Consider the following 19,792-nt stretch of genomic DNA (forward strand, 5'->3'; position numbering starts at 1 on the left):
ATTCCATTTCCATAGGGACATCATGTTGGTAGCTTATAATTACTCTGCGATCAGCTTTGTCCCCACAGTTTCATCTGCTGTAATTTTCAGCTGCTGAGCTCTCAATTCTTAGCAGAAACTTAATAATCAGTTCACATCTTTGCATTTCACATTATGAAATTTTACCCCAATTTTCCTAAAGGTAATCCATGTCTTCCTGGTGATGTTCTGTTCCTCATATGAGCAGCCATTTCCAATATCAGAAATTTTTGAGTGAACCCAAAATGATTTTTTTGTATTATTAATACTACTTATGCTCTTGTCATTAATAAATATATAGTAAAATTGATTCCCCCAAATGATGCCAAGGAATATGTGTTAGTATTGTTCTTCCAGCTCTTTTGGTACAGCACTGTGTGATCTCACCTTACTTTTACAATCTGTAACACCTTTCACTGGTCTCAAGTGTTCTCCATCACCAGCAAACATGACTTAATTTAAAAAGCTGAGTGACAAAGCTTCTGTTGTTAGCTCACTTATTGCATAGGTCAGGTTTTTTGATGGGAAGCTGATTCATAATAGACTCGAAGTGACCATTATTTCACCTTACATAATCCACAGGAAGTCTGAATTTGTTTTTTTTCTCTCTTTCTAGATTTTTTTTTCCTTTCTTTTTTCCTGTGTATGTGTGTGGGAAATTCAAGGAAATAAAAGCAAACTGTATTTGTGAGTAATACTTTTGTATGGTATAAAGTGGTACCTGTTGATATTCTGAAGGGAATGGATTACCATATTCTTGCTTTGAACATCTCTCAGAATAAATAACTATACTTTATAAAGCAGTATTGTATTTATACCATCTCTGTTTTAACATTTCTAATGAAATGTTAAAATTTTCACTTTTGCAGAAGAGTAATTGTATTGACATGAGGAAAGACATGGTATAACTTCTGAGAGAAGATTCCCCTAGTTGGGATAATATAAATGAAATATTATAATCATACTGCTGTATATTTCTGAGTACATTTATAATCTGTACTGAGATCTGAACCTAACTCAGGAAAATAGTCTTTTGTCTTGTCTTCGGCTAGCTCTTGAATTGATTTTAGATGATCTTAAGGTCCTTTCCAACTCTTAAGTATTCTATGATTCTCTGAATTCCTCAAATGTCCAGCTGGGCAGAGATTATGCATTCTTTGTGAGCAGAAACTATGTAAGTGATGTTTCTGACAGCTGTGTTTAAAGCTCCTAGTTCTGTGTTTTTCACTCTTTGGGTGGAGATCATCGTATAGTTCAAGATTTGCACAGAGAAAGCATGTGTATTATTTATGAAAGGTGTCTTGGCAAAGTACATCTTTTATGTGGTCACTTCTTACCATCTTCCTAGCCTTAGTATTCTAGCTAGGTGGTTTTTCGGGACTTGGAAGTGGTTACCAGCAACTTATAGATACAAGGTTGTACTCCCTTACGTAGTTGTAAGTAGCTACTGATCAGAATACAGTATTGCAGAACTGTGTGTTTGCATAGGAATAATTAATATTTAATGCTGGTGTATTATTATCTTTTATAAAATTATCTTTGGAAAAAAAAATATTACCCTGGGAGATACTCTTGTTTAATACTGATGTAGGGAAAGATATTTTCTCCTTCTTTTACTGCTGAATCACTCTTTTCCGTTTTTTGAAGGGCCTTTTGTTGTGTGTATGCATTTATATCCTGTGCACATAGATTTGTTACTCTTTTCTAGGTTGAAGGTGAATTCATGAGTTTTTATGGAAAAAACTTTAAAAGTGGCAGCTTTCACAATGAACATTCACCATGTACAAAGTGGCACCCTGACTGCCGTTATCAGCTGATGTAAAAGGACAGAGTCAGGTAGTTGGGTCTCAAGATTAACTTTCTGGAAAATACAAAAAGCAGAATCAAGTCTGGCTTGATCTGATTCCCTGTTGTACTTCAAAACTTCCTTGGGCCTCGGTGGCTAGCCTCTGCTGGGCTGCTGGACATGTCACTGGAGACCCTCTATGAATGTGTGGCTGAGTTCCTTTTCCCTGTAGATGACGCAGTTGCTGTATAAAGTGAATCAATTAAAAATCGATGGCAGGCAGTTTCTCTCTCAAAGGGAAAATCTGTGATATTCATGGATGAGACCAGTTTGCTTTTATCAGTGCCATAATGTGAATGACTCTAAGCCAAATTTGATTAAGTTACTCAAAAGACCAGTTACTACAACTATATAATAATAATGTTAAACTAACAGAATAGGATCTGGGTGAATTAATTTAGAACCATTTACTTCTAAATTCAGCTTTTGCTTGTATTTCAAAGAAGGACATCCAGAATCATTTGAATAACATGCAAGCTGTAGTTATATCAGGAATATATCATTTTTTTCCTCCAAGTTTTATTTGTCTGTAAAATTTGACCAGTAGCAATATATTTCAATATGTGTTCAGGGGATGTTCCTCTGTGTTTAAGGATATGGACTGAGCGCCTCAATAGGACTTTCTCAGTGCATGAACATCAGTAAATTTCCTGTGGGTCTGGAATGCAGAGGAATTGTTAAGTGATAACTTTTTCCATTTTGTTGGTGGGACTGTTTCATCCTAGTTCTGTGAAGTTTTTGTTTGCATAAATTTGTTGCCATAATAATAGAAACAATAAACATAAATAGTGATTTATAATAATTAATTTGCATCAAGTATGTGTTTTAATAAAAATCTGGTTATTACTTTGTAATTTAAAAATTACTAAGGAGAATACTATACATTTGTTAGCTTGAAAGGTCTCTTGTATCAGAAAAAAACCATGCATGATTGTTTTGTTTGATATCAAAACACATTTTTGCTGTCATAATACTGGCACATTCTCAAGGCATGCTGTTTTCTGGCTGCTAGCAGGGAGTAATGGAAACAATGCAGTGATCGTGCAATTTATTTGAAAATAAAACACTAAAAATTCTTAGGCAAGCAATGTTTTTAATTTAGGATTCATAAGGCTGCCTAAAATAGCTGTTTTAGTACCACAAAGGTATTTAAATGCCTTGCTCCCTCTGAATTGTTTATAATTTCTTTCTGGTAATTTTCCTTTGGATCAGATTGTGATGCTGCTTCTGAATAGTGATAGTGCTTGTTGAGGAGTGGTCATGCAAGCAAAATGTGATAACCTCGATATGTCACTTCATCTGCCGTTTTTCTTTTGTTAATGCAAAGCTGGTTGCATAATATCTAATTTCTCCTTTAGCTGACCACAGATGAAAACAAAATCTATAATGGCAGTGCTAGATTTTATAAAAAACGCAAGTGAGGAGTTGAAGGATGTGGCTTGTTCTGTTTGGATGATGCAGGATTGCTTTAAGCAGTAAGCTTACTGTTTTCAGATGGCATTAGCAGCATCAGTGATATAGCTGTGTCAGCCTCCTTGACTACTGGATGTCTGTAATCGCACGGAGGGAACTATATTTAAGATCTGGTATCTTGAGGGTAATGACTCCAGCACTTACTGATGGACAGAATGGCTGTTAATGCTTTCTTCTCTAGCCCTGAAGATTTTGAAAGATAGATGGGTCTGTGATGTACTTCTGTAAGACAGGAAATGCAATTTTTGGGGGTCTCTGGAAACAGAAAGGTCATGCAGCTTGGAACCGGTGAGACATTACAGTCTCTAAGTCATCAGGTATGAACTCATAGTTTATTCTAATATTTTTAACACAAGGGTTTGTTTTACAGTTTTAGGTCGTTTACAATCTCTTTGTCTGTGTAATTTTTTCATGTTGGATTTGCTACAGGATTTGTCGGGTAGACTGTTTACATAAGCAGAGCAATGTATATCTTGGAAATCTAATGTGTTGTTAATTGCTTTTTGAACAATGTAAGGTTATTCCATGTATATTTTCAACCTGTTTTTATTGTGTATATGATTTCTTTGAACTAATTCAGGCTAAAGGTTACACCTTTGCTGTAAAGTAAAATTACAAGATTGTATTGCATTTGTACTTTGCTTTATCTGTACGTGGCACACAAAGCTATTGTGAATGCGTGTGTTTGTGGTATGTAATGCAGTATAAGGCAACTGTTTACCTACAGTGGCAGGTTATTTAAAACAACGTATCACATTGTGTAACAGCACTGAGCTATTCTGCAGGCACAGATCTTGCTTCATTTTTTTTTTGTGTGTGTTTTGCAGTAATAGGATATTTTTCTTTTTTGCTTCATTTCAAATCAGTTTAAAAATAGCTCACTGAACATAACAGTGGAAGTTTGGCAATAACACTCCTCTTTTTAATTATTACACTTAGTGACACAAACTAATAATAATGGGTTGTAAATGAGAAGGTGAATAACTTAAATATTTAGAATGTTGTTTAAAACCAAATTCATTTTACTTAAGCATGTCTCATCCTTTTTTTTTTTAACTGTTGCCAACTTTATTGCATGGCTGATACAAAAGTATTGTAATGTATTGTGGTGATGGATAGGACAGTCGGAGTACATAAAACCCCAGGTATGTGGGTATTTTACATAGGAAGATAGTGGCCTAATTTCATGTGTGGAGCACAAAATGTAATTGGAGATCCTGTTACAACTTCAGGTGTTATAAATGCTAGATAATAGCCACTGTTTCCCTTGAATGTATCATGGAGCAATTATGTTTAAATTTGTAGAAGTTTATTTTAAAACAGTGATATTCAGCTCCATCTTAAGAAATTCTAGATGTATTTGCAGAGCATTTCCATGGCAACGTGTTTGCCATGTGTTTTAAAAGCTCCACGGAAGCCTGAAAGTAGTGTGCAATTTTTCTGTCACTTGCTTTACCCTTGTAGAACAACAATTTTCACATAAAACTGGGCTGCAGATTGGCAGGGGTGGGTGATAATTCCTGACCTCAAAGCACAGGATTAAGTGATCAAGATTTAAAAATATTTTCATATTTCCACACAGAAATGTAAACATGTAAAATGTGGATTCAATTTTGCATTTAAAACTGTATTCTGGTTTCACCTCCATTTAATAACATTCTGCTGGATATATATGTGTGCGAGAGACCCCAGAAGACCAAACTTAAGAATGTGCAGCAAATTGCTTCAGTACAAAAGGCTGTCTTTTCATTTTTAATTAAAAACATATTTGTAAAAAAGTGTTGTATTACTTTTATTACCCATAATTTATAGTTTCCCAGTGTACTTATCCAGCTTGCGTTCTTATTAATAATGGAGAAAGACTGCCCTGCTCTTAAGCTTGATTAGGTTTGGAATGATTTAACTCTACGTTTCACTTGCTACAAGGTCTTTTTAATCTGTTAGAATTTATTTTCAGTATTTTAATGTATTGGTCACAATGAGTAGATTCTGTTCCTTGGTATTGGAATGAAATTCCTGAAAGTATTAGTTTCATGGTATTTTGGTGCTTTGCAGGGTATTTATGGACTTTTTATTAGGACGAGCCTTCCCCCTAGCTTTTTTATTTTCTTTATTCAAGTGTAATTTAAAATCTTGACTTATGTGCATTTTGAAGTTGTTTCTGAACTCTCCTTTGCTCATTTAAAATAATTAGATCCCTATGGAATTTTGCATAACTGGAAGCTATAGCAGCATGTCATGTGCTTATCCTGGACTCTATTTCATCATTTATGTTAATTCTGCAAACTGTTCTGTGTGTGTTTCTGAAATGTATCATTGATAATAATCTCCAAATTGCGCAATAAACATCCGTTGCAGCATGGTTAGGATAGAAACTGTGTTTACAGAGGAAAATTGGTGAAGAATGCTTACCTGAGGAAGTGTGTGTTTAGGTCATACCATTTTGGAGCAATAATTTTACTGACTATTGCAAGTGAATTTGAATATGTTTTTTCGCTTAAAGGAGGCAGTTCCATTATAGGTCCTCCTTAATTTTGGTGGACTAAAGAATATTACCCCAAAGGAATGTATGAAGGAAGTGAGGTTCTTTTCTAAAAGAAGGAGTTGCAGCAAGGTAGAGATTTACACATGAGAGGTGGGAATCACACTGAAGAGATCTGAAAGCTTAAAACTACAAATTATTTTGCTTGCTTAAAAATGTGCCTTCCCCCTCCTTCCTAAAAAATAATCAAATGACAGTTTTAAAATGTTTGCTGATATTTGGTCATATTGTACAAATTTGAAGTAATTAAATCCAGTGGCAGTGTCTTGGTATCAACAAGAAGCGTTTCTTTTATTTCTCTAAACTATACCATCTCTTCTAACCAAGTTGATTGCAATTGTCAGTGTTTGAAGAATACTGTGTAAAGAGGGATTACCCTAACTAAAGTATTCTTTCCCTATGACTATGCATAACGAATACACATCCATGAGTATGTGTTTCCCTATCTTTAAACATTCCAACTTAGAGAGCTTGACTATAAAGGTCTTAAAAGAAACGGAGCTCTGTATGGATGTTTTAGGAACAAAGTTAACTAGTGAGTTGGGCAAGAAGCCCAGTATCTGTGTAATTTACTAAAAATGTGAATGTTCACACTCATGTCAATACTCAGGTGTGTAGTGGTTTTACTTATTATTGATTGACGTTCTGAATCCACACTGCTGACTTTTTTTCCTGTGTCACAGTGCCAGTTTTTAAGAATATGGCAGTACTAGGACTAATAGGAGATTGTGGCCAAACATTCACAACTAGCAAAACAACACAAGAAGTAAAAAGTACTTTCAGAATGAGTTGAAAGAATTCAAGTGCTTTTGGCCTACATTAGTCTCTGTCCCAAGAGATGATCCCATTCTCTGGTCAGATTCTCCTTGTTTAGTACTTTAATTCATATACCAAGTCATTTGGTGTTATAACCTGAATTATAGAAGGCTTAGAATCAGCATGTCAGAAAGGTCTAAAACATAAAGTAACATAGCATAAAATGTAATAGTGAACAGTAGGACACAAAATACATAGCTAAGTGACTAGTGTTCCAAGAATGCTCTATTCCATTTAGTGTTCCAAGAATATCACTATTTGATCATTTGAATACAAACCTTTTAAAGGAGATTTGCTGGGATGCAATATGAAAATGTGGACAAATAACAACAATAATACCACAGTAATCTGTTAAAAAAATTTTAAATAGTCATAATTAATCCCAACAAATTCTGGGACCACCTGAGAGGGAGTAGTAGGGAAGGTGACCATAATTCTGGTAAATTCCAATAGGCCACTTACTAATTAAGATCGACATAAACTACAGAGTAAGCTACCTAATGCCTTCATTGTGCTATACTGATTTCAGTGTGACCCTTAAATGGGAGAGCATCACTTTCTGGAGTAATTTAAAAAATGTATATACCAGTAAGAGGTTACAAGATGTGAGTGATAGTATATGGTGGGGTAATACTGCTATTTCGATTTTATTAAGGGCAAATTGTTTTTTTCTTAAGTGATACTTATATATTTAATTTGTGCTCGTTACCTCTTGCCCTGTCACTGGGCACCACTGAAAAGAATCTGGTTAAGCCTTTGCTGCTTCCCCCCCCATCATGTATTTGTACACTCTGATAAGACTCCTCTGAGTCTTCTCTAGGCTGAAACAGTCCCAGTGCTCTTGGCCTTCTCTTCTATGACCTTTATGGCCCTTTACTGGGCTTACTGCAGTACATCCATGCCTTTCTTATAAGAAGGGAGCCCAGAACTGTACAGTATGCCCCAGTTATGTCTCAGCAGGGCTGAGCAGAGAGGTAGAATCACATTATCTGGTAAAGAAATTTGGATTGTCTGTTAACTGGTCAATGAAATACAGGAAACTTGAATCCTTGAAAAATGAGGTTTTAATGCACTGAAAATTATATATACTGTCTGTTGGTAATCTTATGGAGAAGAAAAGCTTTCAAATAGCTTTGCTTAATTCATAGCAGTATTTTTTAGCAATGAAACCTCCTGTTGTTCTGGAATGTCGTATATGGAATCTATGTTCCCCAGTGCCAATTGATACAAGCAAAGACTAATGCCTAGGGGGAAAGGTTAAGCTTTAATATTTTGACCTAAGCAAATTTTAAAGTAACTGAGTAAGAAGATATTGTCTAGTATGATATCACTAATAATCACAGAATTGTAGAATGGTTTGGGTTGGAAAGGGCCTTAAGATCACCTAGTTCCAACCCCCCTACCATGGGCAGGGACTCCTCACACTAGACCATGTTGCCCAAGACTGTCCAACCTGGCCTTGAACACTGCCAGGGATGGAGCATTTGCCACTTACTTGGGCAACGTGTTCCAGTGCCTCACCACCCTCATGGTAAAGAACTTCTTCCTTATATCTAACCTGAACTTCCTCTGTTTAACTTTAAACCCATTGCCCCTTGTCCTGTTGCTATAGTTCCTGATGAAGAGTCCCTTTCTGTCTACTTGTAGGCCTCCTTCGGATATTGGAAGGCTGCTGTGATAAAAAATAAAGGTAAACTATGGGGAACCTGAACTCCAAGGATTCGTAAGTTTTGTTTTAGTCGCCAAAAATGATTTGTTAATTTCTAGTAAAAACTCAGAGCGTGCACAGAACTCTCAAATGTGCTCAACTGATGCAGCAGTCATCAAGTGACAGAAAATATTCAGCTTGGTGCATTGAATGAAAATGTAAAACAGGCATTAAGTGACATGAGGGAGTGTTGTGGTATTGTAAAAATTTGCTCATTTTTGTAATAGCTTCCCCCTTTTCCCCCAGGCTGCTTAAACAAACTAAAAATATGTATAGGAGACTTCAGTGATTCAAGATTCATCCATTTCTCTACTGATAACATAATGGGTTCACTTGTTCAAATTCTCTTTTTTAAAGATTTTATGCAGGCACACAGTCATTAAAATACATGTAAGAAAGCATACCCATAAGGTTTGCATCCACATTTAATGCAAGTAAAGCTATTCTAACAAAAGTAGTATCGGTTTTATGTCCAAATCCCATGACAAAAAGTTTCCAGGAAAAACAGTGTCACTTTTTGTACCTGAATCCTTGAATCCTGAAGCAGAGAAATACATTGTACTTGCATTTGTAAGGGGAGCTGCAATTGAGTGGTTGCATTCAGGTGTGGAGTTGCTCTGGAGATGGGATTTTTTATGGTAGAGACCTCATGTCAATGTCAAGCTTATTATGTGAGGGGGTTAACTGTGCTTTAGGGGGTTTCTGTCTGATAGTCGTGCAGATCAGTTACACCATCCACTGTCATTCTTTAGTTCAATTTTTCAAGGTGTTTAAGTGTTCATTTTCTATTTTCCTGCTATAAGGTTATCTGAAATACTTAAAACTTGGTGGGGGGAGGGGAGAGGGGGAGGAGATCAGACTGTGCTTTCCCCTTTTCTTCTCCCCATTGTTCATCTAACTTTTAAAGTCCTGTACCATGACTAAATTTTGATGAATATAAAATTTTGGACTTTGTGCATGTACATGTGTCTTAAGCAGCAGTTGTGCATATCACAACTTTGTATTTAAATTTAGGCAACTCTTAGTATATGAGGAAGTGGAGGTTGGATGGTGTTACCTTCATGTTGACTGCCATGTAACATTTTAATGAAGTGTACACTGAATGAACATTAGGAAAATCTAATAAGCATGGAAAATACAAAATGAGAATTTTGTAACAAGGTAATGCAGTGATTTCTTATGGCATTGTATATTCTGCTAAAGATTATTCCTAGGTGCTTAGATTTCATGTGGCGAGTTTAGGCCTAGTTCTGTGAGTGCTACTAAGGATGAAGCTGTGTCTGGTAACTGTGGTTGGAATTTTAGTGTATCATTTGTGGTAATTGTGCTAATACATGTCAAAAATATGACTCCTTAGATCACCACGGCACAGGATTTAGTGGAGGTTGCTGTATGTTGCTGGTAAACTTTACCTAACTTTACATGAAATATGAGACATGGAGAAATGAAAAACTGTCCTGGCATTCTTCTTTTGTTCTGGAAGGAAGTGATGACCTCTTTCTTCAAGAATTTGGTTTCCTTGTTTCCTTTGCCAGACTTCTTCCCTCTGCTGGATCTCAGTGTACCATCACCAGTCTTTCTGGATGCAGTCATGGGTGAATTTCTCATTTCTGCTAATGAGCATCTTGCAGTGACTCACTGGGGTTGGTTATTGCCCGGTCTGCCTTCTGCTCTCCTCCTCCTCTTTCCGGAATGGTTTGCTATTTTGTAGGGTACAGACGTGGTGAAATTTCTCAGCCATCTAACTTCTAATGCAAAGATGCATATTTGCTGTGGATGTCAGTGAAAGATGTAATCTGTGCTGTCAAAAGTAGTTACTAGCACTGCCTTGTGTACTGAACATCTACAGTAGCAACAATCTCATCACAGATCTGAGGCATGCTCTGGGTCCTTGTCTGCTTCAACAGATAAGAAGTGTTGTCTCCTTTTTAGTATCCTTTGCAATTGCTGAGACAGGGATTAAATTTATATTTTTAGCGATGTCTGTATCATCAGCTGTAAACAAATTTCCCTGGCAGTTGCTTAGACTTGATTTCCCACATGGGCCTCCTTTTATGTCCATATAAATGTCATTATCAATTTCTAGTTTAATTTCCTTTTAATTTTCCTGTCTTTGCTTGGCTGTACTGTACACACCTGTAAATCTGTAATTTAATATAGGAACATAAAGAATAGCACTTTTATCTTCCAGTCTGTACTGCATACAATTTCTTCAGGTGACCTGAAGAATCTCTTCCACTGTTTATTCAGTCATAGCAAACAAGGTAGGCTCTTTGGCTTTGGACACTTTTGGCATCTGCTTCTGTACAGAGCTGGGCAGCAGGGATCCTGTAAAGTAAATTGGTTAAGCCCTGAAGCTAATGGTGTTCCCATAATGGATGCTTCTGCTTTCCAGCATGTTCATACCATGTATCTACCTCTCTTGGTTTTCAGTTTACTTATCGGGATATTCATAGTGATGTACAGCGACGTAGTACTGTTGTGGAACAAAACTGCTCTTCTTGGAATTCAGCAGGGGGTTACATCATTTCCAAGGCAAGAAACACCTCATTCTCAGTAACCCTCACTTTGGGAGATTGTCTGTGTTAACGAGGGCAGGGCTTTCTTTGCTTATTCAGGTTCCTAGTGCAATTCTGCTCAGTTTGAATTTATGTATTTAATTCAAATTTATGTATTTAATTCAGTATGAAATTATGTATTTATAGCTTCCTGGTCCGTTGTCAGAGGACCTCTTGATCAATTTCAGTGCAGAACTGCAAATGTACCTCAGATCCCTCAGTTGATGTGTGTTTCTCTGGAACATTCCACAGGATTAATTGTTTTCCAGTATATCATGCTTACTCACATGTCCTGCAATTTTATTCCTTATAACAGTTTCTCTAAATCTGCCCATTGCTAGCAACAGACTATTGGTTGATTGTTTACAAACATGGGAAATCTTATTAGAGGATTTGTTGTAGTTGGTGTAGTTGGCATCATATGTGCAGTCTTCCAGTTCAAAGGTGAGTTCAGGTAATCCAGTTCAAAGGTATGCGAGGTTATTTCAAGGAAGGATGTTACACACCACATTCGGTCTCTCACCTGTAGAATTTGTGATTATAAACTGGTTTTGTTGGCTAAAATATCTTGAGAGTAGTTCTGTTGGAAGGATATGCAAATTTATTACCAGCCTACTTCTAGGCTGGCTGGATCTCCAGAGAAATGTAATGCAGCATTTCAGAAACAAGAAAACTGAGGAAGCAGAAACATTCAGAAAATGTTTAAAAAACAAGTCAAATACAAGATAATAATGTCACATAGTTTAAATTTTTTCATGGACAGGTTAAAAAAGCCATCGTGCCTTTGCTGTCTTTTATTGTTCTCCAGCACAAGCATTATTTTTGTGATTCAGGGGGATGAAAAATGAACAAGAATGAGAATAATCATGAATAAATTTTCCAAGGGAATAATAGTAGTATCTGTTAATGGAACTATGCACAGGATGTGTTGACTTGATCTTTATGATATTGAAAAGGAGAAATTTCTTTTACTTAGTAATTAAATATGTCATTTGCTACTCCCACTCTTTATTATTTTCTAGGTGAATAATAAATGGACATAGGCAGTGTGATATTTAGGCTAAACTGCCCCTTCCAGTAATTGTGAAGTGGATGGGCAGGTTTCCAGACTGCCCTCTGCAAGTCAGATCCACCGCTAAAAGAAGAAGTGGGGACATTTGCTTTTTCTGTTTCTCTCTTTTTTTTTATTTCCCTCAATGAAAAATTCTTCAGTTTAAATGTAAACTGTACAGGAAGATGTAGTTTCAGTCTTTAGTGGTCTTACAAAAGCTTTGGGCCTGTCTCTGTTCAAAGGTTCAAGGGACATTTCAGTTCTGTTCCTTCTGTTATGGCTTCTAGTCTCTTACTGACTTTTTCTACACTCTGTTGTAGTTTTAAATATGCTTATTCTTTTTCTTAGTACAGGAAAGCTCTTATGGTATGTGCTTTTTAGTGTTCTGTTAAAGTCCATGGCAATATTATAGTTTAAAATAAAAGATACCTGAAATCTTAACTAGCTTCCATCCTGCTGGCTTCCTGCTGATCACACAGAAGTTGTGCAAGGTACAAGTTAATGTAGGGTTTCACGTACATAATGGGGATTAACATCCCTGTCATGATCTGAAGGGAGCCTACAAGGATGCTGGAGAGGGACTCTTCACTAGGGACTGTAGTGATAGGACAATAATAATAATAATATAATTATTATTTATGTATTAATTTATTATTATTTTTTATTAATTTATTATTAATAATAATAAAACTTAAACAGGAGAAGTTTAGATGGGATATAAGGAAGAAGTTCTTCGCTGTAAGGGTGGTGAGGCACTGGAATGGGTTGCCCAAGTAAGTTGTGAATGCTCCATCCCTCGCGGTGTTCAAGGCCGGGTTGGACAGAGCCTTGGGTGGCATGGTTTAGGGGGAGGTGTCCCTGCCCATGGAAGGGAGGTTAGAAAGAGATGATCTTAAGGTCCTTTCCAACCCTAACTATCCTATGATTCTATGGTCTACTGAGAATTCCACCAGTCAGAAATGGATTTATAATCTTGATGAATTACAAACTTGCTTCCTTGAGTTTTGAATTCTGCCAGGTTTACACCAGGAGGTCAAATGATGCCAGAGCATAAAGGTTTCAAAAAAAAAAAAAAAAAAAAATTATTACACATAACTCTTAATTTTTTCCTAAGTGCTGCTGTCCCTTTGTTTTTTAAGTGTGCATATCTGTGACTTTAATAACGCAGCAGAGTGACAGGGAAGGAGTGAATTTCAGGTAACACTTTTATTTTTTTCCTTTTTTTCCTCTTCTCAGGCAGATCAGCTGCTACAGCTTTAAGTGTTAGCTGAAATCTGTGGTTCCTATATATAGCACACCTGATTGCACCCTTATTTGGAGACCAAAAGCCCTGTGTAACTTCCTGGGATAGGTATGGTTTAAAATACATTAGCTGGTATTCTTCTATTTGCAGTCCTTTGACTTCAGAAATCTTCTACTTGAAAACAGTCACTGGTAAAGATAAGTATCAGACATACTAGCTGTGATGTTGGGCTTGGGAAAGAATAAGTATGCTCAAAGTAACAATACAAGCTTCTTAAAAAATGACAAACACTCCTTTCTAAAGAACCCAGACATCTGATCATCCAAGGTTGTTGCAGAATAATACTTAACCAGGGATGTTGTTTACTCTCTTGTGTACTATATATTGAGAAGAATTAAGCACTCAGTATGCTATTCTGGCAGATGATCCATAAATACAATTAAAATTCCTGGGAAAACAGAGCTCAGATTAGTCCAGTTCTGCATTACTAGAGATTTATTAGTGTATGTTGGCATGAATTTCTAATAGAGTTACAGAGTGTACAAGTATAAAATGCCTCAACCAATACTGCTTGTATGGACTTGGCAGGCAATATAAACTTCAGTGTATTAAATACTCTTCTAGTGTAACTATGTCATAGCAACTCATCCTTATCAACTAGAATTTTAAATCACCATGTGATTTGTTAAAACAACTAATGTGTGTCAGATAGGGTATATGTAACAGCTTCAGATATAGAAGTTTAAGGATATATGACAACAACAATCAGGACAGTACTGTTTCCTTTCTGTTGTTGTTTTTGATTGCTTTACTGGTACTTGGTTGTCTTTATGCTTTCTGATACTTTTCCTGCTTTTATATCAACCCGTGCCCAGACTACACTTCTTTTGGTATTCTCTGTCCTTCTTCCCTTAAGTTACGTCTGCCTTTGGTTCAGCTTCCCCTCTGTGCCGTTCCTGTCACTTCCTTTTTTCCTACAGATGCAAAGCTCCTCATCTCCTCCATTATCTATCTATTTTCTTGATGTTTTTGGCATGTTACTGGCGTCAAAGAACCTGGAGGTTGTCTTTTTACCTCCTACTGTTCCCTCCAGCCCACAGAAGTATGTTCCCTTGTTTATTAAGACGTCATCATCTATGATCCTTTCTGTGGACACTGTTACCTTCAACAATATCTACTGTGAATTTAGGTCAAAGAAGTTGGTACTTCTCCGCTGTTATTCTTAAGCTCTGCCTGCTCCCAGCCTTATTTATTAATTTACTTTATTTAACAACAGAATTACCTTCTGTCTGTTTTGCTGATGTTTTTATGTCTGTATGCACACAACTCTACCTATTCTCATCTCTCTGTCTGACTTTCATTCATAATTTCTCACTATTCAGTTTCTTTATGGATAACCATCCAACTCTGTAGCTGCCCTGGTGCTGTTGTTTCTCATTCGAGTTGTATAACTGTGCCAAATCAGCTACATGCTCAAGTTGGTCTTTTCTCTGCGCTTGTTCTCTGAGTTCCTTTTCTGCGATAACTGTTTAAATGCTTTCACCATTTTTATTCTGTCTCTCTCCAAGAATGGGACTTTGCAAAACTTTCATTTTGTCTATCTTAATAACATAATTTCTGCTCACATTTCCTTTATTCCTCTGTACTTTCCTCTATCAGCTTATCAGTTCCCTTCAGGCTCTGTTTTTTTTGTTCTTCTCATACAGTTCCAAACCCTTTTGACAATTCATGGTCCTGGCTGACTCCCAGTATCCACTTTCTCAGTTCCTAATGCCATCTGCCATGCTTCAGAGATACTGCTGACTATCTCTGGTGAAAATCTTTTGATTCTGTTGACTTTCTGCATTTCCTAATCTCTGGGATTTTTATCATCTGTTATGAGTATCTTTCTTTGCAGTTTTGCCAGTTCTGTATTTTATTTTGTTAATCATATACATTCCATTCAGCTTGTCTATTCCCCTCTGTCTCCATGTGAACTTCTTAAAACCAGCCAACTAATGCTGAAATTCAAGCTTCCTCTTCATTTAGTGAAACAGACATTAAATTTTTGTTTTGTAGTCTTTGAACCTGTTCCAATGAACCCATCCTTATCCCTATTCACCTTCTGACCTTCTGGCATTCTCTTTTTTTTTAAATTTCCATTTCTCGAATTGCTTCCCATGCACAAGAAATCTGAGTCTCATGTTAAAAAAAACCAACACAAAACAACTCTCAGTTTCAGAAGTTTCTATTCACCAGATTAGCATCTTACCCCTAGGCCTCCTTCATCTCGCCATACCCTGACTATGCTTTGTACAATTGTCTTAATTACTTGTCTTCTAATGCCTTTCTAGAGCTGCTCACTTCTGTTTTCTGTCTTTTGCACAGAAATTTATCTCACTAATGTTCCACTTCTTCCTGGGGGATTTCCAAGCTAGTCCTTTATTCTCCTCCACTCCATCTGTCATCTCTCTGCAATGCTATGTTGTAGTCTTCACTAGATTTTGTTGTTCTTAGACATTTGTTATTTTGTCCTTGTTGATTCTCTTTCTTTTCAGACTCAGTTTCTTATTGGGTGGGTCTTCTCTGCCCCTCCTCCTCTTTTTGTCTGTAGGTGTGTGTTTAGATCTCTCAAGAATCCATCCTCAGTCTTCGCATCCTCCTCCACACCTTACTTCAGCTAATGGAGCTATAAGCATGGCTTCTTTATGCATCCCTGCTTTACTTTTTAGTGATCTTCCTCCAATCCAGTTAAGCTATACTTATCTCAAAAAATTTTCTTGGTCTTTGGTGGTCATCTGAATATAATCATGTCAGGAAGAATTACTGAGTTTTCTGTACTTTCCTCATGTGCTCTTCTTGCTATACAGTTCCAAGGTCTGTCAGTTCCTGTTTGTCCGTGTAGCCATAAATCAGATTGAAGGCTTGCTTGCCTCAACACTGTTATTGTTGTGATCTCATCTGCCTGTCTGACGCTAGTACTTTTAGCTTTGCTTTACTTAATTACTGGTGTTAATATCATCTTCACTTACCATTCTGCCTACATCACTTGCTTTTTTGTCTATTTACTCATCTTCTGGCATACAAACTTCTTTCTTTGAAAAGCATTAAATTTGCCTTCCCCTTTCCCTTCCAAGGGAGAGATTTTACAACAAAGTTGAATTTTGTGTTTTCTCTGCTGGTAGTGTTGGATTTGATTTCCAAATGCTATTTGTTTTACAGTCACTAGTATACTTGCACTTAATGTGCTCAATCTTTGTTGAAGCTCCTCCTCAAAACTCTTTCTGTAGTCTGTAAAGTTAAGTGTAGCCTGTTAATGACTGGGCATGTGTTAGTTGTGTGCATCTTGTTATACTTAGGTTGCCAAGAATTCTTAACTTAAGGCTATATCTTGTTTGTATGCTTACAAGGTATAACGTGTCTTTTAAATTATAGGACCATTGAAATAGTTATAAATAAGGTAATTTATTTGAAGTATTGACTATCACATCATGCATATATTTGCAGTATATATATCAACAGAGCCCACAGACACTATTTTTCATTCTCCACACATGGTGTGTTTAATAACAGTGCTAGTTAAAGAAAAGGTAGGCAGAATTAGCAGGTATAAGGAGGGATGCTCATAAGGCCAAATACAGATCAGAAGGTATTATTATTTTAGTACCTATACTGAGATCCTGCCAGAAGAGGATGAGCTTATTCTACTAAGCCTGATATAAATTTGTAATAAATGAAAGAGTACTTCAAGTAGCTTGTGACATAATGTTTATATGACAAGAATTTTCTTTTTTGTGTTCATCACAAAGAAATCCTTTAACAAATTCTTTAAATAAAAGGAAATAATAAATAAATAAATGCTAAATAAAAATTCCTTAATACAAGGAGATGGTGTTGTCTTGGCAAGGAAGGCTATGAAAAGCATCTGCTGGATATTATTTTTCATCATTGTGCTTTTAACTGTTTTCACTTTAGAGTAGTATAGTGAAATACAAGTAGTGATACGTAATTCCAAAATCTCATTACTTGTATTGTGCCAGTAATACTTGATATCTAGTAATTTCTGCCATTTTCTCAAAATACTAAATACTGGGGACACTTAGATCAGGGAGATGGAATCTGAAAGGTGAAATTTAATGGGATACTAGTTATCCAGTAAATACATAAATAAACAAGTAAATACTATGCCTGTGAGAAGGGCTGAAAAAAAATTGCTTTGGAAAAGTTTCCTTACCATTACCAAAGTGGGAATGCAGTCCTAACAGCCTTTCTATTCAAAATATTGTATCTATCACCACCAGAAAGACTCCCAAATTCCTAAGGAAGAGAGTAGCTAGAGGTTAGCTAATACCCTTCAAGGCTCTGATGGAGATGGTTTTATCTTCCCTTGCTGTTCTCTATCTACAGCTGCATATGGGTCTGTCAGTTGAGTAGCATTATGAGAAAATAGACAATGAAAATGATGCTCTTTTCTAACAATAAAATCCTTTAATACAGAAGCACAAAACATGTATAAACTGGTAATGCCATATTCACATTTACTTTCTACTGTATAGTAATATTTGTCCTTTTTCCTTTCTAAAAGTTATGTTCTGTAATTTCTATATAAACCACAATGTTAAAGCTGTATCAGTTGTTTCTAACTTCTTATTGCTTGTTTTTATTGTCAAATATCTTAACTAGTCTAGAACAACAAGGTCATGGAAGTGATGATGTTTAAAGCTTTCAGTTTACAGCAGATGTGCAACATGTACAAGTCTAATTCTTAGATATCTGAGACTTAGGAAGACCAGTTGAAGTACTATTTATAATTCATCTTTACCTTTGATTCTTTGGCAGTGCAGTTCAAATTCCTGAATGTGTATCTTGTGCACTTGTGCTGTCTAGACTTTTAAACTGTACAGATATCTCATTATCTAGTCCATTATCACGATCACTTTCCCAATATATTTTCAGTGAGTCTTTGATATAAAAATTCTCTTTACAGTGCAGTATTTCATCTTCTGGGCAGAAGTGATGCACAAGTAACTTCAAAATTGGTATCTCAGATCTGTTTATTTGTCCTGTTACTTCTCAGAACACATTATCAATTTCATTATCTCTCTTCTTTTCTGCCTTTTGCTTTTCTCTCCACTGCTTCTGCGCTGTTTACTGCTTTTCATAATTCCTATGTGGATTAATTAGAGTATCTGAACTTTCAGATAGCAGATCATGTTATCAGTGGCTTGGAGGACATAATTATTTTTTATCTTTGTGAATAGAGTGGCTTCTGACTGTTTTCTCTGGCATTGCCCTCCCCAGTCACCATAGCTTCATATTGAGAGAGAGATGAATAGTGACAGCAACGATAATCAGAATGTCATTGTCTGATTATGAGATGGAGAGTTTTTTCATGTCTTATGCTGTGTCTATATAGGCAGTGCAAAAGGCCTTTCCATTTCCGTTAAGGTTTGTTTGTATGCAGCAGAATATTTCTGGGTGATACAAATCTGGTTGTTTTTTTTTTCCCAATCACATCAATGACTGTTGCCTTGGTAACAAAATCATTCATGACAACAAGATCACATAGATCAACCTAAATCTTTGGAGATGAGAAGTACTGGGTCATTTGTTCTGGATTTTCTGCTGAAGTTACTCCATGACGATATAGATGATTTGGGAATTCTTCAGACTAACCCCTGCATTTGAATTTATACATTTTGGCCAAGAAAAACTTGTCAGTTGTCTTCAAGGAAGTTATTTACATGTTTCAATTTAAAAAACCCAAGTTAACCAAACACAATCATCTTTTCTCTTCTGGAGGATAATAGATCATATAGAAAACAAGTCTGAAAGACTACAGGAATCTAATTTAATCTTCAGAAATGCAACAGAAAATTGTATGGTGTTCTGAGTTGGTTTTTTTTTTTTTTCTGACAATGGATGGTAAAAGGGCTGTATTAGTTTTCAACACTTCAGTTAGGTTTGGTTTTGCTGCTGGTTGAGCAGTCATATCATGAGTGTTGGCAAACTTATTTGGAAGGTTAGTGATGAGTTTGGCTACATATGGATTTTACACTTGATCAAACTGACAGTCATCTAGTTTACTACCCTGTCTCTCCAGATAGTCGTAATTTGACTGTTCTAAGTCTCAACAGTTTTCAGCCCATCTTCAGTGACAGTCAGTCTACCTAAGATCTTGTGTTTCCGGTGGAAGCAGCCATCTCTTTGCATTGATTGTTAAAAACGTGGATGGTGATGTCATCTGTAGTTAAGGCAACTTCAGTTAGCTACCAAAAATTTTATGGAATTAATCCTTGTATTGTGCTTGTCAAGAGTGCTTGTCAACTGAAAATTGTGGATAGGTCTGAGAAACAGAAGAATCACTGAACATTATACTGGTGTTTCTGAGAGAAGGAGTTAATATATTATTGATCATTCTGGCTTGCAATCTCAAAAAAAAGTGATGTGTTGAACTGTAGTTGGCATACATTTGTTAAAGATGCAGACTCCAGACTACATAATTTTTGTGGCTGTAAAGAAAGACAAAAGGTCCTCTCTCCTGCTAAGACAGATTCT

At 36.3% G+C, this 19,792-nt stretch overlaps 1 protein-coding gene across 2 annotated transcripts in view; it reads left to right on the plus strand.

Moving 5' to 3' along the window:
- The window catches only part of SLC4A10 (solute carrier family 4 member 10), a gene marked incomplete at both ends in the record, with an annotated part of 157,760 nt that overhangs the window by 32,023 nt on the left and 105,945 nt on the right, over positions 1–19,792 (plus strand). The window contains one exon of one of the 2 annotated variants that reach the window (XM_080620347.1): positions 3,466–3,654. The exons of the other annotated variant lie outside the window; for it this stretch is intronic. Within the exon in view, the coding sequence (XP_080476473.1) occupies positions 3,574–3,654 (81 nt within the window). Of the gene's footprint in view, positions 1–3,465; positions 3,655–19,792 lie in introns of those variants that run through there. 2 annotated transcript variants of the gene reach the window in all.

Source organism: Psittacula echo (assembly GCF_963264785.1).
Source record: "Psittacula echo genome assembly, chromosome: 6".
Classification (NCBI taxonomy): Eukaryota; Metazoa; Chordata; class Aves; order Psittaciformes; family Psittacidae; genus Psittacula; species Psittacula echo.